Source organism: Delphinapterus leucas, chromosome 1 (genome assembly GCF_059928025.1).
Source record: "Delphinapterus leucas isolate spDelLeu-1000000601 "Yukka" chromosome 1, BTC_Dleu_Yukka2, whole genome shotgun sequence".
NCBI classification, from domain to species: Eukaryota; Metazoa; Chordata; class Mammalia; order Artiodactyla; family Monodontidae; genus Delphinapterus; species Delphinapterus leucas.
The window spans coordinates 10742713-10767806 of record NC_143129.1 but is presented as its reverse complement, the minus strand read 5'-3'; the positions used below and the strand labels follow the sequence as shown (position 1 = coordinate 10767806).

Sequence of the window (25094 nt, the reverse complement as noted above, 5' to 3'; positions counted from 1 at the left end):
TACTTACCACACTCAAATTGACAGGAGTATTTGCCTTTGGTACTGGCTGGTTATAGAGTGATTTGAGAGTTTCATTCAAATCATCTTCCTAGAGTTAAAAAAAAAAAAAAAAGTACATTTTATAAATGAAATAGGAACTAAGTAAATACAATTAAAACTACTTGACAAAATCATTCACTGTGCCTACTCACTTCAGACGTGTTATATACAGGCAGACCCTGGAGATATGGGGGGTTCAGTTCCAGACTACCGCAATTAAGCAAATATAGCAATAACGTGAGTCTCATGCATTTTTCAGTATCCTAGTGCATATGAAAGTTATGTTTACACTACGCTGTAGTATATTAAATGTGCAATACCATTATGTCTAAAAAAAACAACGTCATACCTTAATTTAAAATACTTTTTTAGCATACTAAACAGTGCTAACCATCATCTGGGCCTTCAGCAAGTCAGAATCTTTTCACTGGTGGAGGGTTTGCCTCGATGTTGATTGCTGCTGACTGATGAGGCTGGTGGGTGCTGAAGGGTGGGGTCGCCGTGGCAGTTTCTTCAAACAAGACAATAAACTTTGCTGCATCAACTGACTCTCCCTTTCATCGGCAGTCTGCGATGCTGTTTGATGGCATTTTACTCACAGTAGAACTTATTTCAAAATTGGAGTCAATCGTCTCAAACCCTGCTGCTGCTTCATCAACTAAGCTCATGTTATATTCCGAATCCTTTGTTGTCATTTCAACAATCGTCACGGCAGTTTCACCAGGAGTAGATTCCATCTCAAAAAGCCACTTTCTTTGCTCATCCATAAAGAAGCGATTCTTCTTCTGTTCAAGTTTTATCATGAGATTGTAGCAATTGTCACATCTTCAGGCTCCACTTCTAATTCTCATTTCCTTGCTATTTCTACCACATCTGCAGTTACTTCCTCCAGTCAAGTCTTGAATCCCCCCAACTCAAAGTCATCCAATAGGGTTGGAATCAACTTATTCAAGCTCCAGTGAATACTGATATTTGACCTCTTCCCATGAACCAAAAGTGTTCTTAATGGCATCTAAAATGGTGAATCTTTCCCAGAGGGTTTTCAATTTACTGTGCCCAGATCCATCAGAGGAATCATTATCCGTGGCAGCTACAGTCTCCCGCAATGTATTTCTTAAATAATAAGACTTAATAATAAATTTAAAAATGATAAATACAATAACTATAAACATAAATTTAAAATAATGATAATAATAAATAAAAGTCAAAATTACTCCTTGATCAACAGGCTGAAGAATGGATGTTGTGTTAGCAGGCGTGAAGAAAACAATAATCTTGTTGTCCATTTCCATCAGAGCCCTTGGGTGACCAGAGGCACTGTCAATGAACAGTAATATTTTGAAAGGAATTTTTTTCTGAGCAGTAGGTCTCAACAGTGGGTTTAAGATATTCAGTAAACCATGCTGTAAACAGATGTGCTGTCATCCAGGCTCTGTTGTTCCAATTATAGAACAAAGGCAGAGTAGATTCAGCATAATTCTTAAGGGTCCTAGGATTTTCGGAATAATAAATGAGCAGTGGCTTCAACTTAAAGTCACCAGCTGCACTAGCCCCTAAGGAGTCAGCCTGTCCTTTGAAGCTTTGAAAAGTAGGCACTGACTTCTCCTCTCCAGCTATGAAAGTCCTAGATTGCATCTTCTTCCAACAGAAGGCTGTTTCCTCTACACTGAATATCTGTTGTTTAGTGCAGCCACCTTCATTAATTATCTTAGGAGATCTCCTGGATCTTGCTGCAGCTTCTCCATCAGCACTTGCTGCTTCACCTTGCACTTTATGTTAAAGGGATGGCTTCTTTCCTTAAACCTCATTAAACCAACCTCTGCCAGCTTCAGTCTTTCCTTCTGCAGCCTCTTCGCCCCTCTCAGCCTTCGCAGAGTTGAAGAGAGGTAGGACCTTGCTGTGGATGAGGCTTTGGCTTAAAGGAATGTTGTGGCTGCTTTGATCTTCTATCTAGGCCACTAAAACTTTCTCCATATCAGCAATAAGGCTGTTTTGCATTCTTACCATTCATGTGTTCACTGAAGTAGTACTTTTAATTTGCTTCAAGAACTTTTCCTTTGCATTCACAACTTGGCCAACTATTTAGTGCAGAGGAACGCTTGCATTTTCCATTTTAATTTTAAAATCACAAACCTAGTTTTTAAGAAATAGGTACAATTTAAGTAAGATTATTGTACTAAGATGCAACTTTGATGCAAGATGCAAATATTCTAAATACTTCTTTTCTAAGTAACTCTTAGTTACTACTTGCCCCATGCTAAATGGGATGACGTAAAATATATCACACATCTACTTTATGGGATTTGTACAGTAATAATGTACCTTGATGTGCACACTCACTTTTCTGAATTACACATACAAATCCAGTAATAAATACGTGAAGGTATAGCTTCTCATATACATAGTTATTTTTATTCTCTCTTAAAATGTTTATGTTGGGAGAATAAACCAAAGGTAAAGGCAGTTGTTCAAAGAAGTTAATCATTCATTTTAAGGGATATGGATACAAGACACACATGACTTCTCACAATTTCTCATAACTTGACTATGAAAACTTAATAATTCAGGTCTCTACAAATTCTTGCAAGAGTGTGTACTCAAAACTGCCTATTTTCGTTAGTGTATATATGTCAATGCTACTCTCACTTCACCCCAGCTTCCCTCTCTCCCCCGTGTCCTCAAGTCCATTCTCTATGTCTGCGAATGTAAAACAGATAGCTAACGGGAAGCAGCCGCATAGCACAGGGAGGTCAGCTCTGTGCTTTGTGACCACCTAGAGGGGTGGGATAGGGAGGGTGGGAGGGAGGCTCAAGAGGGAGGGGATATGGGGACATATGTATGCATATAGATGATTCACTCTGTTGTACAACAGAAACTAACACAGTATTGTGAAGCAATTATACTCCAATAAAGATCTATTAAAAAAAAAAAAAAACTGCCTATTTGAAATTCTCTTTAGAATGACCTAACAAGAAGGACTCTAAAGCATTCATCACTTGACCATTTAAGCAGTGAAATGTACCACAGGATATTCTGGATGATAGTGATGTTCTGTGTATACAATATCCTTATGGAAACAAATTTTTTAAACGTCTAGCTTTTAAGAATCCTTTGTAGTTGCCTAATGCTGATCAGGTAAGGATAACTGACTGTGAATCTAAATTCCAATCTAAATACCCTGTGGCACCAAATTAACAATGAAAAGAAAAATTATTACACTCATAGATTTACTTCCAGTTATTAATACTGTGAACTTATAATATTTTTTTCCTCTAATTAGGAACACAAATGTAGTCTCCCTCACTTCCTCTCTTCAGGAAACCACGGTATGTTTTTTTACATATTCCAGTACTACGTATGGTCTCAGGGAGCATATGACATACAATAAGTATAAGTATTACGTTTCTGAAGGTAACACATTCAAAAGTTGGACAACTAATACAATTAATGCTGGTTCCACATGTTTACTCAAAAACACAAAGAACAAGAAACTATAACGAAGTAGAATTCTGGTTTTGAGTTTTCGATGCAATAATTGAATACTGCTATTTCCAGTTATTTTCTTAGGAAAATGAATGACTGAATAGCTTAAATATAAAATTGTTCAAGTGTAAAATGACCTTCTAATGAATATTTCACAGAAGTACATCAAGTGTAGAGATGGAAATGTTTACACACACAGCACACGCACACAAACCCTGGACTTTTGACAAACACTAAAAACATGCTATTATGTTATAATAATAAAATTTGATTGCCAAATTAGGAGACTGCTCACTAGAAGAGTAAAAGAAGTGTCTTAATTTATTAATAATACATTTAAATTCTATTTAATAAAAAGTATATGGAGTAGTATTTGTATTGAGTTTAGGTCTGTTTTTAAAGATATTTACACTGAATCTTAAAAGATGAGTGTTCTACCAGTGTCCTAGGAAATTTAAGTGGCTCCAAATAATTGCATAGTATATTGTGTGTAGAAAAGTGGGAGCAGATAAGCCAAGAAGGACTATCAGATGCCAGATCATGAAGCTTCTAATATGTCAAGCTGCACACATGTTTAGATTTTATTCTAAGGAAAAAAAGGAACCACTGAGAGGATTATAAGCAAGCAGTAAAATGATATAATCAGGTTTCAGAAAGATCATTCTTAGAGATCAGAATACGGTGGTACTTAACAACTAAGAATGTGTGTAAGATGCCCATAAGTAATTTCTAGAGAGAAGAGAAAAGAAAACTAAGAACATAAGAACACCAAAATTCTAGGTGTAGATAAAGGAAAAAGTTCAAAGAAAGACTGAGGCTATAACTAAAAGCAAAGAAAACACAATGTCAGATGACCAAACAAAGTACAGTCTCAAGTGTGGAGGAGTATCAAGTAAGAATTTAAGCAGATAGCCAGAGACCAGAAAATATACCCTACATTTCAAAATTAGGAAGCAACAACAGGCAATCACTGAAGATTTTTTTAAAAAAGAACTTTTATTTGAATTAAATTGCATCAAATAGCATAGCTAATATCTTAGTAAATTAGTCCTTGTTTAAAATAGGGAAGAATGATTAAGGGGAAAATTTACAAACTATCATCCCAGAGAAGTTCATTAATTCAAAGCAAACTTCAGTTTCTGTTTTGTTTTTATTTTTAAGAAAAAAGGATAAAGGTGTAAAGATAAATATAAGAGCTAAAGCTATAAAATTCTTAGAAGAAAAAAAGAAAGCTTCATGCATGACATTGGATTTGAAAATTATTTCTTGACATGACACCAAAAGCACAAAGCAACAAAAGACAAAAACAGATAAATTGGACTTCATGAAAGTTAAAAACTTTTGTGCATCAAAGGACACTATCAACAAAGTAAAAAGACAACCCACAGAATGGGAGAAAATATTTGCAAACCATATATCTGAAAAGGATTAATATGTGAATATGTAAATAACTCCCACTCCTCAACAACAACATGAAGACGCGATTAAAAAATGGCGAAGGACTTGAATAAATAATTCTCCAAAGAAAATATACAATGACCAATAAGCACATGAAAAGACTCTATCTCGCTAATGTTTAGGGAAATGCACATGAAAGCCACAATCATATACCACTTCACACCCATTAGGATGGCCATTATAAAAACAAAACAAAACGAAAACAAAAAATAACTGCTTGGGAGGATATGGGGAAACTGGAACCCTGTGCATTGCACCTGGGAATGTAAATTGATGCACCCACTGTGGAAAATGTTACGGCAGTTCTCCAAAAAGTTAAACACGGAATTACCATGTTATTCAGCAGTTCTACTTCTGGGAATATACTCAAAAGAATACACGGACTCAAACAGTTATTTGTACACCCACGTTCATAGCCGCTTTGTTCACAACAGCCGAAAGGTGGAAGCAACACAAGTGTTCATCTAAATATGAATGAATAAACAAAATGTGGTGTGTGAATAACAGAATATTATTCACCCTCAAACAGGGAGGAAATTCTGACATATACTACAACATGGATGAACTCTGAAACATGAAGTGAAATATGCCAGTCACAGAAGGATCTATACTGTATCATTCTACTTATACGAGGTACATGGTCCCATGCAGACAGACAGAAAGTAGTATGATGGTTGTTGCCAGGGACTTGGCAAGGGCAGGGAGGAATGGGAAGCTGCTGTTTAATGGGTAGAGAGATTCAATTTGCGAAGTAAAAAGGTTGTAAAAATGATGGTACTGATCACTGCAGGAACAGTGCGAATGTATTTAATGGTACAGAACTGTACACTTAAAGACAGTTAAAATGGTAAATATCACGTTAGGTGTATTTTACCACAATTTAAAAAATGGGGAAAAAACATGACTTACCAGTTCCTTAGCCAAGTAGTCTGCCAGAGTATTTAGAAGCTTGTAATATACTTCAAACCATGGCAGGTAACTGTAAAAAAAAAAAAAAAAAAAACAACTTTAAAAATGTGTGTGTGTGTGTGTGTGTGTGTATATCATTTAGAATCAAGAAACAAGATGGCAAAATAAACATCAAATCTAGATTATTTCAAACAGGTTGATCCTGGAGGGCAAAAAAAGAACTATACCCATGTTCTCTTTACTGTTACAGTAAAATTTTACATATAATCTACTATTAGTTTTCATAAAGTAATCAGAATCCAAAATTCCATTATAAAGGTTATTCATTACATGCTTCTATTTTATGTTAGCAGCACCGAAAATCACTTAATCCCACTGTGTGGTAAGCATGGTATGAGTGCACCAAAAGCACTCATAGAATAAAAATTAACCACTGTAATAAGATAATATCAAATAAAAACTAATTTTAAAAAGCTTTTAAAACAAAGATATAATCATTTCTTTTTAAATATTACTAAATTAAGTGTATAAAAAATAGAATTATGTGCTTACTAATCAAATCAATTCTTTGGAAACTGATGTTTACGTAGGATGGTAAATTTCAAAATAAATATCAATACAAGTAAGAAAGCCTATTTTAAAAATTGTAAATATTATAAATAGCATTTAAGTATCAAAAACATGTATAATTTAAAAATCATTTTGATTCATTTTGCTAGACACAAATATAATTAATTTTATGAAAGCAAAATACTAAATCCAAAAATCAATTGTACAAAATAAAATCTGTACTCCTTTTCAACAAATTAAGGTGTGTATATTTAAAATCTATCCAAAGTTTTTAATTGTTTATTAAAATGTACACTTTTCACATATAAGAAGAGCAAATCACAAAACACACCAGTGTAGTTAATTATCAGTTAACAAATACTCATTTTTTTCTTCAAAGAATGAGTACAACAGACTACTTTTTAAGAGAAAAAAGTGTGATACCTTTACTACACAATTATATACTGACAAGAGTACAGATACACAAAACAGATTTCATAATCAATGACTAGAGCTTAGAAAAACAGCATTCTTTCTGCATTTTTTTCATATAATGTCTGATTTATTAGTGACCATGAATGATGCTTTTTAATTAGGAGTTGCCTAAAGTCATAACAAAAGAACAGTCAGGTAAATGACAGCATCCTTACTCAGCAGAATGCTATAGAGTTCTTTAAAATGATCATTATAAATAGTAAGTAATGATATAAAAGAGGCCTATCATATTTTAAAATATCTACCAACTTTTCATTAAATCTAGCATATTTAGTACATCCATTTATCTCTGTGCCCTTTGGAAATGCCACTAAAATGACTGTAAATAAATAAAAAGGGTATAAATTAATGAGGACAAGGCAAATGCAATAGAAAGCAACAAAGGTGAATGGCTTTGTAAAGGTGGTAAGCAAGCAACGAATAACTGACTTTGCAGAAAAGAAGACCAAAACCTGAGCGTCAAGAGAAGGGAAAATGACCATTAGCCAATAGACTAGCCCCCACAGGATCCTGAGACACTGATCTGGGAATTTCTCAAAGAAAGAAAACACCTCAAAGGCCCTATATCTTCTTGTGAAACTAACCACTGCACATACAATGATGCTAATTCAGTTTACTGCCTCTATCTTAAATATAAATTAACGGTCCAACCACCGGATATTTGAGGAAATACAGACATCAATACAAACATAAAAGGAACTCCAAGTAAACAAAGACAATACAAACACCAGGTGAAAGTTTCAAAAATTATCATTAATATCCACAGGAGCTGAATAAAGAACAGGATGCTTTTTTTTTTTCATTGTTCTAATCTAGTATTTATTTTATTTTTTTTTTATTTTTTAACATCTTTATTGGAGTATAATCGCTTTACAATGTTGTGTTAGTTTCTGCTTTATAACAAAGTGAATCAGTTATACATATGTCCCCATATCTCTTCCCTCTTGCGTCTCCCTCCCTCCCACCCTCCCTATCCCACCCTTCTAGGTGGTCACAAAGAACTGAGCTGATCTCCCTGTGCTATGCGGCTGCTTCCCACTAGCTATCTATTTTACGTTTGGTAGTGTATATATGGAAGCAACCTAAGTGTCCATCAACAGATGAATGGATAAAGAAGATGTGGCACATATATACAATGGAATATTACTCAGCCATAAAAAGAAACGAAATTGAGTTACTGTAGTGAGGTGGATGGACCTAGAGTCTGTCATAAAGAGTGAAGTAAGTCAGAAAGAGAAAAACAAATACCGTATATATATGGAATCTAAGAAAACAAAAAAGGTCATGAAGAACCGAGGGGCAAGATGGGAAGAACAGGATGCTTTTAAACAAAATGAAATATAAAAAAGGAGAAAGAAGTGAAAAAATAAATTTTTAGACAACAAGAACAAGTTCTTATAAATTCAAAGTACAAATGCTAAAAAAAATTAAAATCAACAGAAAGGGGGCTTCCCTGGTGGCGCAGTGGTTGAGAGTCCGCCTGCCGATGCAGGGGACATGGGTTCGTGCCCCGGTCCGGGAAGATCCCACATGCGTGGAGCGGCTGGGCCCGTGAGCCATGGCCGCTGAGCCTGCGCGTCTGGAGCCTGTGCTCCGCAACGGGAGAGGCCACAACAGTGAGAGGCCCACGTACCGCAAAAAAAAAAAAAAAAAGAAAAATCCATAGAAAGATTAGAACCTAAATGACGAATATCTCTTAGGAACTAGGATAGAGAGATAAACAGATAGAAAATAAGAGTAAATACTGAAATATCAGTGTATCAACCTCGACTATCATGTAGTTGACTAATAGTGGTTCTAAAAAAAAAAAGAGGGGAAAAAAGAAATGAAAATTTCTTTTTAAAAATTACTAGAGGGCTTCCCTGGTGGCGCAGTGGTTGAGAGTCCGCCTGCCGATGCAGGGGACACGGGTTCGTGCCCCGGTCTGGGAAGATCCCACATGCCGCGGGGCGGCTGGGCCCGTGAGCCATGGCCGCTGAGCCTGCGTTTCCGGAGCCTGTGCTCCGCAACGGGAGAGGCCACAACAGTCAGAGGCCCGCGTACCGCAAAAAAAAAAAAAAAAAGAAAAAATTACTAGAAAAATCCCGGAACTTTAGACATGAGTTTCCACATTGAAAGTGCCACTGGGGTAACTGTAAAATAAATGAGCCAAACCAGAGTATCACAGTGAAATTGCAGAACAGGGGCAACAGAAAAGCACCTAAGAATTTCCAAAGAGACAAAACAGGTAGCGTACGAAGGCATCAAATCCAAAATGTCCCTGAACCTCTGTCTCAACAGCAATTCTGGGAACTCAGAAGATAATGCCTCCAAAAGGCAGAGGTTAAATCCCTTGCAACCTAGAATTCTTTGTCCAGAGAAACTATCAATCAAGTTTGGGGATAGACTAATAGCAGTTTCAGTCTTTCTAGAACTCAAAAATTTACCTTCTCCATAATATTCTTGGGAAGCGACAAAATGCAAGAGTGAAGTAGAAAGGAGGAATATGGGGATATAGAGACAAGAAACTGAATTCCAGGGAAGAACAGGTAAGTCTAAGGATAAATGTGCCAATGCCTGGTAAGCAACCAGTCCAGATGGAAACAGGAATGAGGGCATTGGGTAGGATTTTCTGGGACAGGGGGTTGCAACAAGCTGACAGCCTCATGTGGGAGTCTGGAAAAACCTGGGTGAGTATGTGCCAAAGCTCTGACGGTTTGGGGAAAATCTGAGAATCAGAAGTTAGTATAGGTAATCTCAATTTTCACGTTTAAGTTACTCAACTCTTCTAACCCTAGTGCTTAGATAGCTAATCTACTTTCTACCATATTTTTCGCTTACAAAAAAAAAAAACCCTTAAACATTACTAATACTGTTTTTAGATTATCAACTCAATATCATGCAAATTTCCACATCGTATTTTCCATACTCATTATAACTCAATGAAATAATTTTCATGGAGGATGTCCTGCCAAGACACACTGAAGTTCCTTGGATACAGTACAATTTCTTTCATTTGAAGTCATTTCATAGTCACATTTCAACTTTTAACAGCCTGAAGAAATTGCTATTTCAAGAAAATGTCAATGTGTTATGTAATTCAGATCTATATGCTCAGATGAGATGAGACCTAATCTATTCAAGGAACATGCAGGTCTGTTTCTATCCTGCTCTCAAGAATCTTAAGATAAAGCAAGATTTATTGACTTTAGGTGGTTTGCATGTCTACCTGTTAATCCTTACACTGTAATTTTCACCTTACTCAAATAATGTGGAACCTTGTTTAAACTTCCTTCCTGGTTCACTATAAAAATAAGATATGTAATAAATATCTCATAATTATAAGTTATTGCAAAGTGAGAGAATCTCTTTTTTCTAGACCAAATGTTCTGGTTTTCTCATCTTTACATTATTACTTTTCATCGATTATCTTCCCCTTCCAATTTCTTTTCAAATTATGAAAACAAACTGGAATCCAATTTTTCATTAAAAAGCTAGTTTATACCAAAAAAACACAATTTATTTGTAAGGTTATGGACCTGTTTTTGAAAATGAAACAAACTGAATTAATAATTGATTAACAGTCAGTTTACTTTTCAAAATTTAACAGTGCTAGGTATTTTGGTATCGTTTTACAATTACTATTATTTTTTATTATCTCCAAGAATACTTTCAACTGCATTGCATCCTGATACCAGGCTATGTTTGTTCTTTATACAGGGATGCTGGATTTTGTTCTCATGTTCATTCAACTCTTGACTCTGTTATATATAGATCACTGCTATAAATCAGACTAATATAATTTTTTAACTATTACAACAAGGCTTACACCTATGAGATATTTCTCACAGTGATCTCTAAGGCTCCATCATGCTTAGTTATTTCTGTTTGGACAGTAAGACTTACTAGTCAGGTCTATGCCCATCTAGGGAGTAGAGAGCAGAATCTAAGAATCAGAGATTCCACACGTTAAAATAACTGGAAGTACAGAGAATAAAACTTCTTAGGCACTAACTATACGTATGAAAATACGCTAGGTACTTTATACGTGTTCTCTCATTTAATTCTTATAATAATACTATGATGTATATTTGACTAAACTAAGGTAAAACAACTTATCCAGGGTCACAAAGCTACCAAATGGCAAGCCTGAGATTAGAACTCTGACTGAGCAATAATACATGCTCAGCGGTCTACCAATCACCCAATACAGGCATGTACTTCTATAATACCCAACCTTTGAATAAACATTGTCCAATGACCAGATGTTTTCAGGAAGCCGCATAAAATGTGAACAAAATTCATTCATTCTAGTTTAATCTTAAATCAGCCTACTTATAATTTCTATACACTAAAGTAAATTCTATCTTCTAAAATTTGTTTAACTAATGTTCAGAGCATTACCTTCCTTTCTGGTTCTTAAATTATATTTTATTCATATGGGCAAATTTCTCAGCAGATAAACATCTGTTTGACTCTTTCATTTCACAGACTGGTAATTCCTTCCAATTATAGATTTTAGTACTGCTTATACGTTCATCACTGTGGATAAAAATTTTGAAAAGGATATGGCCTGCAACATGGTACAAGATCTCTGCCCAAACAACATAAATCTATCAACATCTAAGTAAATTTCGATCAATAAGAAGACCCATAACTGCATTATCTATTGTCTAGCCAACATTTTTCTCTCTATATAATGTGTTCATGAGAGATAATGGGACAGACTCTTTCAAATTTCTACAACAGCACTGCCTGATACACCAGTAAGTACCATCACCATAAAGAACTGAGTTTAGTTACACACAATGTGCTTCGTGAACATGTACTGGTTCTTGGTGATAACTAGCTCCTTTTTAAGAGTACATATCATTCATGTTTTTTTAATGAAAACATCACTTGTATCCAAGTGGCACTACTCTGTAACCTAGTCACGCTCTTAGGATGTCAAGGAAACAGGGACATTTTCCGTTGCAAATAAACAACAGCATCCAGAGCGGAGGGTGCAAACTGGCTACATGCAGACATATCCAGCCCACAGTCATATTCTGTTTGGGCAACGCACCATTGTTGTTGTTGAACTGAGTAAGTGGCCAACTTCTAAATAAGATAATCCACTTAAAAATCTAGATTTCTTCTCTTAAAAATCAAAAGAACTGGCAATACTGGTTACACTTTTTTTTATTTTAACTTTGCAACAACTACCTAAAGCTGGGTAACAGCTTCTGTCTTTGGATGGGGCATGTGCTATTTATTTGGATCACCCCAATTTCCTACTGTCAGCCAAACCTGCTTATCTCATTTTAGGCCCTTACCTTGTCCCTACAGGTAACTGAATTCACAACCCCTGGTATGGAGCAACTATTCAACAGGAAGTCCTGCTTACTCTTTTATATGACAAGAAAATGGTCCAGGGTACACAAAGTAGTCAATAATTCAAATATTTTAACAAGATTCCATTGCACACTTTAAAAATAAAACGTGTGCCAAAAAAATACATACACACATAGATATAAAATAAATATTATAAATTATACAAGCTTATCTTTCTCATGTAAGAAATGTTATTCTCATGTTTTTATTTTTGTGGTTTCTTAGATAATTTTCAAACAACATAAGTTCAAAGCAATTAATTTTTAACTAATGTATAAGCTCCTAAGCTGATTATCATTAAGTTAAAACAGTTTTCACTAAATTTTACAGTCCCAATCTGTTTTTGTACAAACAAACACAAAAACCCCAGAAAGTTTTTAGAAATGTATTCAACATATAATGACTAAATAAGATACTTTACTTGAATTTTATAAAACTGAAAATGTAGTTCTTTAACAAAGGATTCCTGGGACTCTCATAGTCTTGTAAACATACATAAATGTAAAACAAATACGTGAAGGCCAATTATTTTAAAATGAAAGTCAAAGAATCTCCTAAGATTATTTCCTTAAGTTTTCATAAAGACATAAGGCAAAGGACAGATGTATATGTAAAGCCATGGGAGACTTCCCTCACACTTGGGCTTCCACTATCGAGCTGATAAAACTTTTACATCCAAAAGTCAAAGGTTAAATAAAGGAAAGGAAATGTTTTTTGTCAAACAGTCAGGTAACCACTAACAGTCTAAGTGGTCAGCAGGAACCTAACTTAGAGTAATCAAATAAAACGAAGGAAACTGCCTTTCCGTAGAAAAATGTCTAATGTCTAGAGGCTGTTTTTCTGCCTGGAAAATTGACACAAAATGTGTAAAATTGAAACATTCTGCTTCTAAGGGACTTGCTTCAAGGAAGAGTGTGAAAGCCTCAAGTTTGGTATGAGTTACAGGGGAGGTGGGCAGGGAGGACTACAAAGGCCCCAAACATCAAACTGTCTTCCTTATGAAAGTATTTAATTTTGAACCCTTGGCGACAACTTTATAGTTGTAAAATTACGTTAATCAAATTAGGGGAAAAGTTACTTCTTGCATTTTTGCTATTATACGAAAGCAATTCTAAATACAAACAATGGCATGATTTAAATTAGTAATATCTCAGGGTTTGTTTGTTTGTTTGTTTTTGCGGTACGCGGGCCTCTCACTGTTGTGGCCTCTCCCGTTGCGGAGCACAGGCTCTGGACGCGCAAGCTCAGCGGCCATGGCTCCCGGGCCCAGCCGCTCCGCGGCACGTGGGATCTTCCCAGACCGGGGCACGAACCCGTGTCCCCTGCGTCCCCTGCATCGACAGGCGGGCTCTCAACCACTGCGCCACCAGGGAAGCCCTCAGGGTGTTTTTGAAATCTTGTTAAAGTAGGAGAGACATGCCATAGAAAAGGCTAAAGCATACAAAAATTCAAAATTAAATATTGACTTTTATATTAAATAAACCTGAATTGTAATATTTCTTCTACAGAGAGAATGAAACAAATACAAATTAAATACACTTACTTTCAAAACTTATAATAGCATAAATCCAGTCGAAGAAGAGAACCCATGGTTTTGAGAGCATTGTGTGCAAATTTTCTAGCTTAGAACTCTAAGGTAAATCTAAATTACTTTCAAGTCTTATATAACGGCATCATCCAGGGTGAAAAGTAGCTTTAAAGCTTTATGTGAAAATTTTCTAGCTCATAACTCTAAGGCATAGAGTAGTTTTTATTAATAATGTATATAAATCACTTAGCAAAATGCTTGGCTTATAGTAAACAGACACTAAATGATGTTATTAATTTATGTGTTATTATTAGTATTATCATTGTCATCTCTAACCTAAAAGTCTTTGTTATTCAAGAAATCCAACACTCAAGAGTTATTTTTTTGCTTTTCTAATGAAAATTTACTACCAATTTGTATCTAATTTTACTTTGTATTAAAAAATCTTAAACATCCTTAAATGTATCCCATTTTCATTATGACTACTCTTTAGGGACCTAAAATATTTTAAACTGTTCGATGTCAACAAAAACTCAAGAGATATTTATACTTTTCTTTTAAAATTTTGATCATTAAAACACAAATTCAAACATTAGAAGGTAAAATAAAGAGTTTTGTTTTTTTTTAAATGAAGAGTTTTTTGATGAAGATATAGTTGATACAATAAAAAAAATTTAGTGTTTAACAGGATATAAAGACAACAGGAGAAATTATTAATTTCTATCTAAGAATCTTAAATCACTGATACTAAAATTGACCTCTGAATAATCAATCCAGTACTATCTCACAACAGAATAACTAAAAATGTAGTGTGTTTCAATATAAATGCACTAATTTTTCACAAAAGACAGCTTCAAGAAAAAGATGCTATAATTTTTTCATATTTGAAAGTCGTAATATACTCCAGGTAAAGAAATAAGTAACTAATTATAAAAACTATAATCAGAAAGGAAATCATCTTTATGCTGAATCTCAACTTTTAAGGAAAAAAAGTGAAATGACCAATTGTCAGATTAAGCATGTACAAAAATTCTCAGCACTTACAGTGGATAATATGAAATCCATAGAAGCTTTTTCAATGTATTAACTGCTTCTATATATATTCATTCACTTTACCAACTGTGAATAAACACTACAGTTAAATATTTAGTTTGCTATCCAATAGATTTATAAATGTGTCTTAACAAGACATGGAAATAAGTCTAGAATGAATACCAACATGTAAGCAATGGTTATGTTTTACAAATATAAGTGCCTTTACTTTCTTTTTCTTTATTTTCTTCCAATTTTTCTATAGTAAAATATATTACTTTTGTTAACAGAAAAGCATGGTTAAAGACATATTTCTGTGTCTTGCTTATTCAAGTATTTTGTCATTTTTCTCAATAAATTTTAGCCCTATTAATGCTTAATTCTAAGAAGCCTTAGAATTTAGGACTTAGAATTAAGGCTGAATTCTAAGAGGACCAGGACATTCCCAAAACACTGAATGCAAACATTACTCTAAAGCCCTGGCAGCCACCAGTGAACACTCAGAACACTAGCAGAGGTGGTCTTCTCTCACAGAACCCCTGGAAGCAGCAGAGTCTGGAATTCAAGAAATTGGCCTTTAAAGGAAGAGATCTGATTGCCCCAACCAATCCCATGAATAATTCGTTTGCTACTTCTACCTTCCCTTCCCACAACCCTTCAAAAATGACTACTTAAATTCTAAGTCTTGGTTTTATATGAAGCTAAACAAACTTTCTCCTACTACATCTTAAGGATATGATGAAATTGAGTGTTGCTGGAAGAGAAAAAAATAGTAGGAAATAAATTGTAGGTGTAGTCACATTTCTCCTGTCCTCTCACAAAGCATTTCCACCACGTTGAACATTCTGTGTTGAAATTACAGAAAAACACTAATATCTGGCTCTAAGATGGTGATGGGAAGGTCACCTCACAAGTAATATTTTTTTGTCTTCCAAAGATCATTCTTTTGCACTGTGATTCCAAATTTCAAGCGTGTAGAATGAAATGCCTGTTCCCTTCCCATTCTTAATTCTGCTAGTCAACAATGACCAGCTGCTGCCTTTGGAGTATCTCCACGAAAACACACTTGTAGGACCATTTCCTGTCCTGGATGTCTTACCTGACAAAAGATGATCTGGGTAAATTCCCACACATTTTTAATATGCTCTTTATATAGTCCTGACATTTCAGAATTTTAGTGCAGGAAAAACTGATTAAAATTACTTTTGCTCACTGCAAAAAGTAGATGAATGCTGAAGTGTACAAGGTCAAAGAATTAGAGATCTATCCTTTTATAAGTATATACAATCATATATTAATATATAAATCTGTTATTGACTACTCCTTAAAATATACATTTATATATACATATAACTTGTTCTTTACAAACATAAGAACACACTATAAATATTACCTTGAAACTTTTCATCATTTCACAATATATCATAAACATTTCTCCAAGTCAGTATCTGTGTGTATAATTTTTCCTAACAGATAAATAATATTCCATTGTACTAGTCATTAATTCATTAATGTATTTATTCAACAAGTATCTATTAAGAGTTTACTCTTGTAGGCACTGGGAATACAACGCATCAGTGAACAGCACAGATAGCATTCCGGCAGGGAGGGGGCCCAGAGTGGAGCCTGGGGAATGGGCCCTAAAACATCTAATCAGTTCCTCCTGAGCGACATCTACGTCCAGTGGTTTTGCTCTTATAAACCATGTCATAATAAATAACTTTGCTCACACTTTACTACTCACCACTGGGAATACTCCTGAGATTTAAATTTCAAGAACTGGAATTAACTGAGTCAAGGAGAAGGAGACTTTAAAAATCTGATAGATATTTTTAAATTCCCCTTCAAAAAGTCATGTCATTTTACAGTCCTACAAGCAGCACATGAAATATCTATTTCCCCTCATGCTTTTTTTTTTTAGTTTTTCATTTCTGCCCATTGTAATGTGCTCGTTTCTTTCACCTTTAGTAAGGCTGAGCATCATTCACAGGTGTGTGTGTGTGTGTGTGTGTGTATACACACACATATATATGTATATATATGCTATTCACATTTCCTCTGTGAATATGCTGTTCAGATGCTTTACGTATTTTTCTATTGGGTTGTTTCTCTCTCTTATTATACTCTATGGTGATTAACGCTCTGTCACAGTGGTTGTAAATACAGTCCTACCAGCTTATTATTGGAATATTCAATTTCCTTACTATATTTGTCACCAAACAGAAGTTTTCGTCATTACGTAGTCAAAGGATGCCAACGTTTTTGGCTTCAGGATTCAATGTCAGGATTCAATACAGTTACAGTAGTTTTTAAAAATCAACAACAATCTCTTCTAGCAGGTTTAGAGTCCCATCCTTCCTTTCAACATGTATGAAGTTCAATTGAAAGTGGTGAAGACTCAGTGTCGTCCATGGACAAACCAGAACCCAAAACACCATTATTCCTCTCACTACAGCACTCACCGAGACTTGCCAAAATTATTTTCACAGACATACACCGATTACACCTTAAAATAGGTATTTACCTACCCATCACAACTTTCTAAATAAATTGCTGAATTTGATTATATTTTAATTCTCTGTTCTCTAATTTACTGGCTAGTCTCTAAATTGGCTATTCTCAAAGAACACCGTTGCATACTACTTTCCAGGAGAGTGACTGAGACATGCATTAACATCTATGAAATGGCAGTCATTTAATTTTCCAGGAAAAAATAAGCTGTAGGATAGAATTTTCTCAATTTAAGATTCTCACTCTCCTCCACGGTTTTTTCATAAAGCTTTGATACCTACTATTTCTTATCTACTGGAAAGCACCATCAAATAACAAAAATAAAAGGAACATTTACTCTTTTTAAAAAGACTAAATAACCAATAATGCTTACTGTGAAAGGTTTTCTTTATTGGCATAGACGATTTTTTTGGTTTTTATTACACTGATATAAGTGAACCATATTTTCTGCAGGTGAGACTGTTCTTAATGTAGAACGACAACATTCAAGTCTCCTTCCACCCAGACGGGTTTGAGAACTACATAAAAGTAACCTGATATGGTAACTGCTCTAGAATCTGCTTCCTACAAATTAATGACAACTGGTTTGGAGATACAGACACGATACTAATCCTTCAATCATTTAACAAATAGCTATAGTTCATATTTTGTGTAAATATTTCGAGGTTAACAATGGCTTTCCTAAATTGAAACAGAAATGGCTAAGAATGTTTATTCTACAAGCCCATTCACAGGGACTATTGTGAAAATTTAAAAACTTGCTAATTATTAATAGGTTCATTGTATTCAAAGTATGTTAAGAGTTCAAAACAAAGAGAAAGATTTAGACTCTTTAATTATGGATATCATAATTAATTTATGTAAAATAGATTCAAATATTACATAAGAATGATGTCTATAACTTACTCTCAAATGGGTCAGCAAAAACAATACTACAACAGAGAGACATACAGAATTTGTGTGTGCGTGTGTGCGCGTGCGTGCACATGCGTGTGTGTGTGTGTGTGTGTGTGTGTACACTGAGAGAGTGGGGGGAGGTGGGGAGAGACAGAAGCAGGCTAACAACTGTGATTCTAGGGGATGTGTAGACAAGAGCTCATGGTACTATTCTCGAAACTTTTCTGTAAATTTGACTTTTTAATGAAAAGATATTCTGAGTAGAATTTATAACTTAACCCTCAAAGATTGAGAGGAATGTAGCTAAAAAGCAAATGAACATTAAATTTAATGTTATTTCTTTTACTATAAACATTTCTATAGAATCTAGCTTGACCAATATCCGTATTGTAATCACCGTATAGAGTCCTATTTGTATAGAACACACCTACATTTCTGAGTCATCAGGACATATTAAAGGGAAGCTAACCTTCCAGACCACCCTCCTCAGCACTAGCAACTCAAACCCAAGGTCCACAGACAGAGACGCGCTCTCAACTGTCTACCGAGTGAGTCCAGGCCAACCAGGTAAGTGATGGAGGCGGACAGGCAGGGCTTGTGAAACAAGCAGACTCCTGACACAAGGAGACACCTGCTGCTCAGCACCAGCTCAGTGTTGCTGGGACAGCAAGACCAGCGCTAGCAAAAGGAACGAGAAACGTGAACTTTATGCAAAATTTCACTAAAATTTATAAGGTTAGAAACACCTTCTAAAATTTTTTAAACACCATGAGGCCAAATAAAACACCTCTAAACACTTCTGCCCAGAATCACCAGTTTGCAACCTTTACCTTCAACCAACAATTCACTTTCAAAAATCCAAGTTCTGGGTCAGCAATAGAACACATATTAACTTAACTGAATTTTTTGCATCCTAATTAATATGTGAAGCATATATTATCTGACCTCGTATCTTAATTTTTCAAAAATAAACCCACAAAAACTAATATTTAAAAGGGCCAATTCTAACACAATATTGTAAATCTACTATACTTCAATAGAATAATTTTTTTTTTAAAAAAAGGAGCCAATTCTTTGAAGCAAAATTCTACTGTTACTGGTAAATCTTTAAACCAAATTGATGCCATATATAGAGAGTAAATAAAATTATTTTTCAACTTAGTTGGATTTAAACAAAACAATTTAAAAAATATATAAGCATATTTTTAAGCATCCCAAGCATAGCAAAGTACAAGACACCGTTAATCTATCGTGCCTCCAATTTAATTTTTACTACAAATACTTACCTAAGGATGCATAAGCAGATTTTCCCTCCCGATGTGAGTCGGCAGAATCCAAATCTCTGTTTACTTTCAATGTCTGTCAGTACAAAGGCAAAGTGCTGTCCGACTTGATTCTGAGACACTCTAAAATACAGTAGTATTATAACACTTTAAGCCTTGTGTGAGAATTTTCTTAGAGAAAAGCAAATGCAAGAATAGATGTATGTGTGCCATTGTTTTCACCTTTCCAATCAGTTGGTTCTCAAAGATAGAATGACGTTTTAAAAACTAAAATGAGCGTGAAATGTGTAAACTAAATCATGAAGCAAGTACCAAAAGAGGTTGAAACGCCTTATGGACTGAGCAATTCAGCATATTCTAATCCCTTACTAGGGAATCATAAGGTATCTTACCGTAAGTTTTCACATGCTTGAAAGTACTTATCAAATATTTCATAAATTCCGAACGTACTACTAATGGAACCGGGGAGGTGAGAAGCTGGTCATATGACGGTCTGCCCCTCCCCAGCCTCTCCTCCAGGTGACTCTAAGGCTTCTCACACAGCAAAGCGTGTTGCTGCACAGCCTACTGGCAGCCACCACCAGCTCTGTTTAATTGCTTCTTCTGTTGACATTCTCACCCAATAAAGTACCATACAAATTACTACTGGCATTTTTTTTAGCATTCTCTTCTAGAGCTACCTGTATCCTGGTAATAAATTTCCAAGTACAAAATAAGAATACAATTTCTATAAAAAAAAAAAGCTTACTACAAAGAATCTGAGCTAACGTGAACTATCATCATACGTGTCACACTGCCATGTAAGGTGCAGTATAAATCATTACGCTGAACCTTTACTATTATTTAAAATATACAAATATATTTCCTGTTACTGGCCATAACTTTGCCATTAGACAACAATAACTGAACATCTGCTTCCTTGTCCCAAAATAAAGTTTCCAGGACACCTAAACTTTGGCTTTGAAATAGCCACAGGAATTATGTATGAGGAAACAAGCTACTTACCCCTACTGCACCAATACTACAAATCATTTTCAATTGTCAGGAAATACTGCAGTTCAAATGCTGAATATTTAACAAACACAGTTTTATGGGGACAGGTTTGTTTTTGTTTTTTTAACTTTTACAAACTTCACAAACAACCTCTAGTGTCTCCTGTGCCCTCTAGTGCCCAATATTCACAATTTACTTCCATAGCTTTTCTTCCTTTATTTCATCTTTGCTATTAATTTGGAAATTGCAACTTTAGCAGGCACAAGTGATTCCCCAGAAAAGAGGTAAAACAAGGGGCATCATTCACCAGCAGTACTTATTACTATCAATTAGCCCATCGTTAGAAAGGCTTTTTTATCTTTAACACTGTAAAATTTTAGATTTTTACTAATCTTTACTTTTAGCAAAATATTTTCCTAAAATAAATTTTCTTTTAATACCACCTCACAGCATACCCTTAAAGAAAACTGGTAATAGGGTATGAAAATCACATGAAAAACAATAAATGATCTGTTATTATGCTCAAAGGGCTATATATTCTGTGACATTCCAGTTACACACAGGTAATACTCTATTCATTCAGCATTTGTTCAGTAAAATACAAACATAATGAGATTTTCAAAACTGCTAGGTAAGAGGGTTTCTCTGCAGCCTTCCATAATATTGCACGATTTCTATAAAGCTATTCTTGGGAGACAACCAGCCATGAGTTTTACAATATCACACAGATGGTCTTTTCAATCAGGGTGAAGTGAGATAGAAACCAGGATATATACATCTAATTTTAAAAGACACAATTCTAAGGCTCTGATAAAGGACATATTAATGTTTTTTTCTCCTAGTGCTTACAACAAGTACCTGAAGAACAAAAGGAAGAAATGGAACCTTAAGACTAATCCTAACTGGCCACAGTGGAATAAACAGAAGATATAATGATTTAGAAGCCTTCTCCATTTCAAATATTATTTAATTTTGAACCTCTAGTCTTTTTTGTTAGAGGCAATGGGGGAAAAATACATTTCATTTTATAAAGAAAACACATGTAATAATTTTAAAGTGCTCACTGAGATTAGGCTAAGGTTATTTTAAATGATGACTTATACTGTACCTTTCAACGTCAAAGGGGAAACAGAACTTTGGCACAGTCTGTAGTACTTCCTGCAAATGCAAAAAAAAAAAAAAAAAAGCTTTAGAATATTTTTAAAGATGCAGTTAAAACTTTTTTGGAGACATTTTTTAGGAAAAAAAAGTTTGTCTTTTTCTTAAGAAAAATAACAGAGGTTCCTGGACTAAAATAATTGATTATTAAAAAGGAATTAAGTGTGTGCTTTGGCAGATTGCACTGACAATGCCACGGAAGCCCCAGGAGGGAAAGGCCTGGCCTGAAGGGTATTAACACCCCTCACATCCCCGCTGGGACTCCCTTCAACAAGGCCATATGGATTTTACAAGAAGCACCGCACCATATGGGTAAGCTGCGTCTGCTGCTGCTTGTACCACAGAGTAGCCACAGGGACTTCTGACAGATCCTGGCTCAGAAATATAAATGTTGTTTCAATTAAAATGCAGGCAGAGAAAAGGGAATGAAGTTGGCAGCAATGAATTACTGAGAGGTATAACAACTCTACGTGCCCCAGAGTAAAATGGTTCAAAAAAAAGGATTTTCTATAGCTAAAGAAACACATTTATATGTTGAACTCTTGGTCAATTCAACATCAGTAACACTAAGTTTAATCCCAAATAACACTCTTAAAGAAATGTGTATCTAAAAATAAGCCTTTAATGTAAAACTACATAGCTTCTACTCTGTGCACTTTTATTTAAGAATTTCCTAATATGAAAATCAATGTTTTAATTAAGCATAGAAAATAATCTTACTGACTTGAAATCTGCAGTGATTTTATAGTTATTATAAAATAATTTTAAAAGCTTTTAGAAATCATATACATTAACAAGTATAACAAAATGCAGATAACTGTCAGATATTTGGCAAAAAAATAGAAAAAGATCTATTTTGTTAAATATGAAAAACAACTTAAAATTAACTCCTGTCATAGAGTCAGAATTGAAGACACCATCACACAAGTTTAAAGCCAGGCGATTTTACAAGAGAAAGCAGAGATTGATGAAGAGGCTTCATATTAAAAGAGTAAAGAGCAAATATCTTCATGCAGTAGCCACTCCCCAGCAAAAAATGCCCTATCACTACTTCTCTACCAATAAAACTTACATTCGGAGAAATCATCAGTATATGAATATTAAGCCCTATACACAGTCATAGGATTGAGTGTTTTAAGCAGAATTTCTCACATTCTTTTAAAATGTAAACTGGTATAAAGTATCAAGTAAAAATAAACCATTGTAAAATTCCAATGCCAAAACCTAAGAAAGCTTCAAGAGCCTTAAGTCCCTGAAGCTGAAAGAAAAGCATATGTAAAAAAGCTATCTTCTATCTTTAGGGCAGGGAACCCAGGTTTGCTTATGAACATACATTTGTAAGTACGAGCGCAGACCCCGTATTTAGAAAAAGCCAACTGTTTTACTACTGACAATGTTTTATTATCAATAAATGGAACTAAAAGAGCTGCTAAGCTTGAAATAATTCAAATTACTTAAACTGAAAACAGGACATTACAAAAGAGAACAATTCATCTGACCATTGCTAATCCTTATCTTGTGCTGCAAAAAGTGAAGCCATTTCCCATATTTACAACACACATGAACGCTAGTCAGATACTGCCCCTGCAAAGCTGTTCATATCATTTCTGTAACAATAAAGATAGATATTCAAAATCCATTGTCTGCTTCCAAATATACCCAAATTAATAATATATTTCACATTGATTTTAAGACTCAAATAAAGAAGAATGTTTCCCAGTTAGTTGCTCAATCGTTCACACCCTCCCCCTCCCTCCTTCCAGAAGCAACACACATGCACACACTTCTGCAAAACAGCCACGGCTCGCTCCCCAACTGGCAGAAGCATCCCTCAGGGGACAAGTCTTTAAACCTCCGCACTCTTTAAAATTCAACCAGCCAGCAGGTCTATAGACTAGTGTATAAACAGTATAGACAAAAAAATCCTCTCTCAGCTTATGTCAGTGACAAAGCAGCTCAGCAGTTGACTGTTCCTCCCCTGACAGTATAAGCTGGGCTTACACAGATCAATGGCTGCAAGTCCTACCTAGCTCCCAGGGCTCGGTTTTCTTCCTTAATTACAGGTGCTATTCAAACTGAGGTTGAAAAAGAAAAGAGAGAGAGAGAGAGAGAGAGAGAGAGAGAGAGAGAGAGAGAGATGAGGGAGAGAGAGAGAGATGAGAGAGAGAGAGAGAGAGAGGGAGGGAGGGAGGGAGGGAAGAGAGTTGGAGGGAGGAATAAAATACATGCAAATAGTTTTTTGGATCCTTTTAACAATGATGTTAATTGAAAACTGTACTTTTATATTGATTAGAAGTGCTCATAAACTCTGGTATTTCCACCGCACTGTGTTCTTGATATGACACATACACACACACATTTCTGGATTGGCATCCGTAGATTATGTGAAAGGTTTAAGACAATACTCTTCAAAAGTTATGTTTCTCTATTGCTACCGGCTTTTGTTTTTATGAAATACCTAACTTCCTCAGGCAAGAAAAATTATCTGGGCTCTCAAAATCCTCTTAATTCTCTAAAAGATTTTTTTTCATAGAAAGAACACATTGACTAACGTCAAATGTTAAAAACAGAAATAACTAAAAGAATGATATATTAATAGAATATAAAATTATGAATAGCAAAGTACAAGAGGCAATAACACATATATCTGCATATGCCCTAAAAACAAGTCTACTACTATATAAATAAACTGACTGGGAAATATATAAATGACTGAAAACAAGGATTAATGCAAATTTATACACTGTGGTTTTTTGGTACTATATCCTGTATCTGTACTAATAAGCATTATGATCAAATTGATCGTGTAAGAGAGAAGAAACTGCTCATGTTAAGAGTGGTATATTGACTATCCATGAGGTTACCACTGAGCATTATAAATTGATCAAATAAAAGAGGAAAGGAGCATCTAAGAATCTACTTTTAAAAAAAAAAGCTGAAATATGTAAAGTTTACCTCCTGATTAGAGTTCAGTAACTACAAAGGTCTTAGAATTTCTCTGAAAAAAATCTAAGAGGCAAGGAGATGCACCATCGTTGGGATCAGTACTTGTTTTCCTTGTCCTCAATGGCTCCTTCCCCTGCCCTCCACTGAAATGCTGAGGTTCCAACCAGTCCTCTCCGCCACACTCAGTAAATTATACCTGCCTAGGCAATCTCACCTACACCCACGGATTCAACTACAACTACCAAATTTCTTAGTCCTATAGTTCAGATACTTCTGTGAACTCCAGGATTATACTTCTAACTACTTTCTAGTATCAATCTCTGAACATTCCCCAGACACCTCCAATGCCGAATGAACAAAACTGAAGTCACTCTTTCAGTTTTATACTCCTTATCACCCAGAACGGCAGCACTGCCCACCCCGTTACCCAAACAAGCACATGGTAGTTGCCTAGACCTCTC

General features: G+C 35.1%; 1 protein-coding gene across 10 annotated transcripts in view; it reads right to left on the bottom strand.

Moving 5' to 3' along the window:
• Positions 1 to 25094, bottom strand: part of DENND1B (DENN domain containing 1B) — a 259365-nt gene that overhangs the window by 134841 nt on the left and 99430 nt on the right. For 4 of the 10 annotated variants that reach the window (XM_089906457.1, XM_089906469.1, XM_089906471.1 and 1 more), the window contains 4 exons: positions 21638 to 21687; positions 19540 to 19659; positions 5890 to 5959; positions 8 to 88 (listed from right to left, as the gene is read on the bottom strand). In XM_089906457.1, the coding sequence (XP_089762583.1) occupies positions 8 to 88; positions 5890 to 5959; positions 19540 to 19659; positions 21638 to 21687 (321 nt within the window). The other 6 variants (XM_089906480.1, XM_089906484.1, XM_089906482.1 and 3 more) reach the window with 3 other exon arrangements.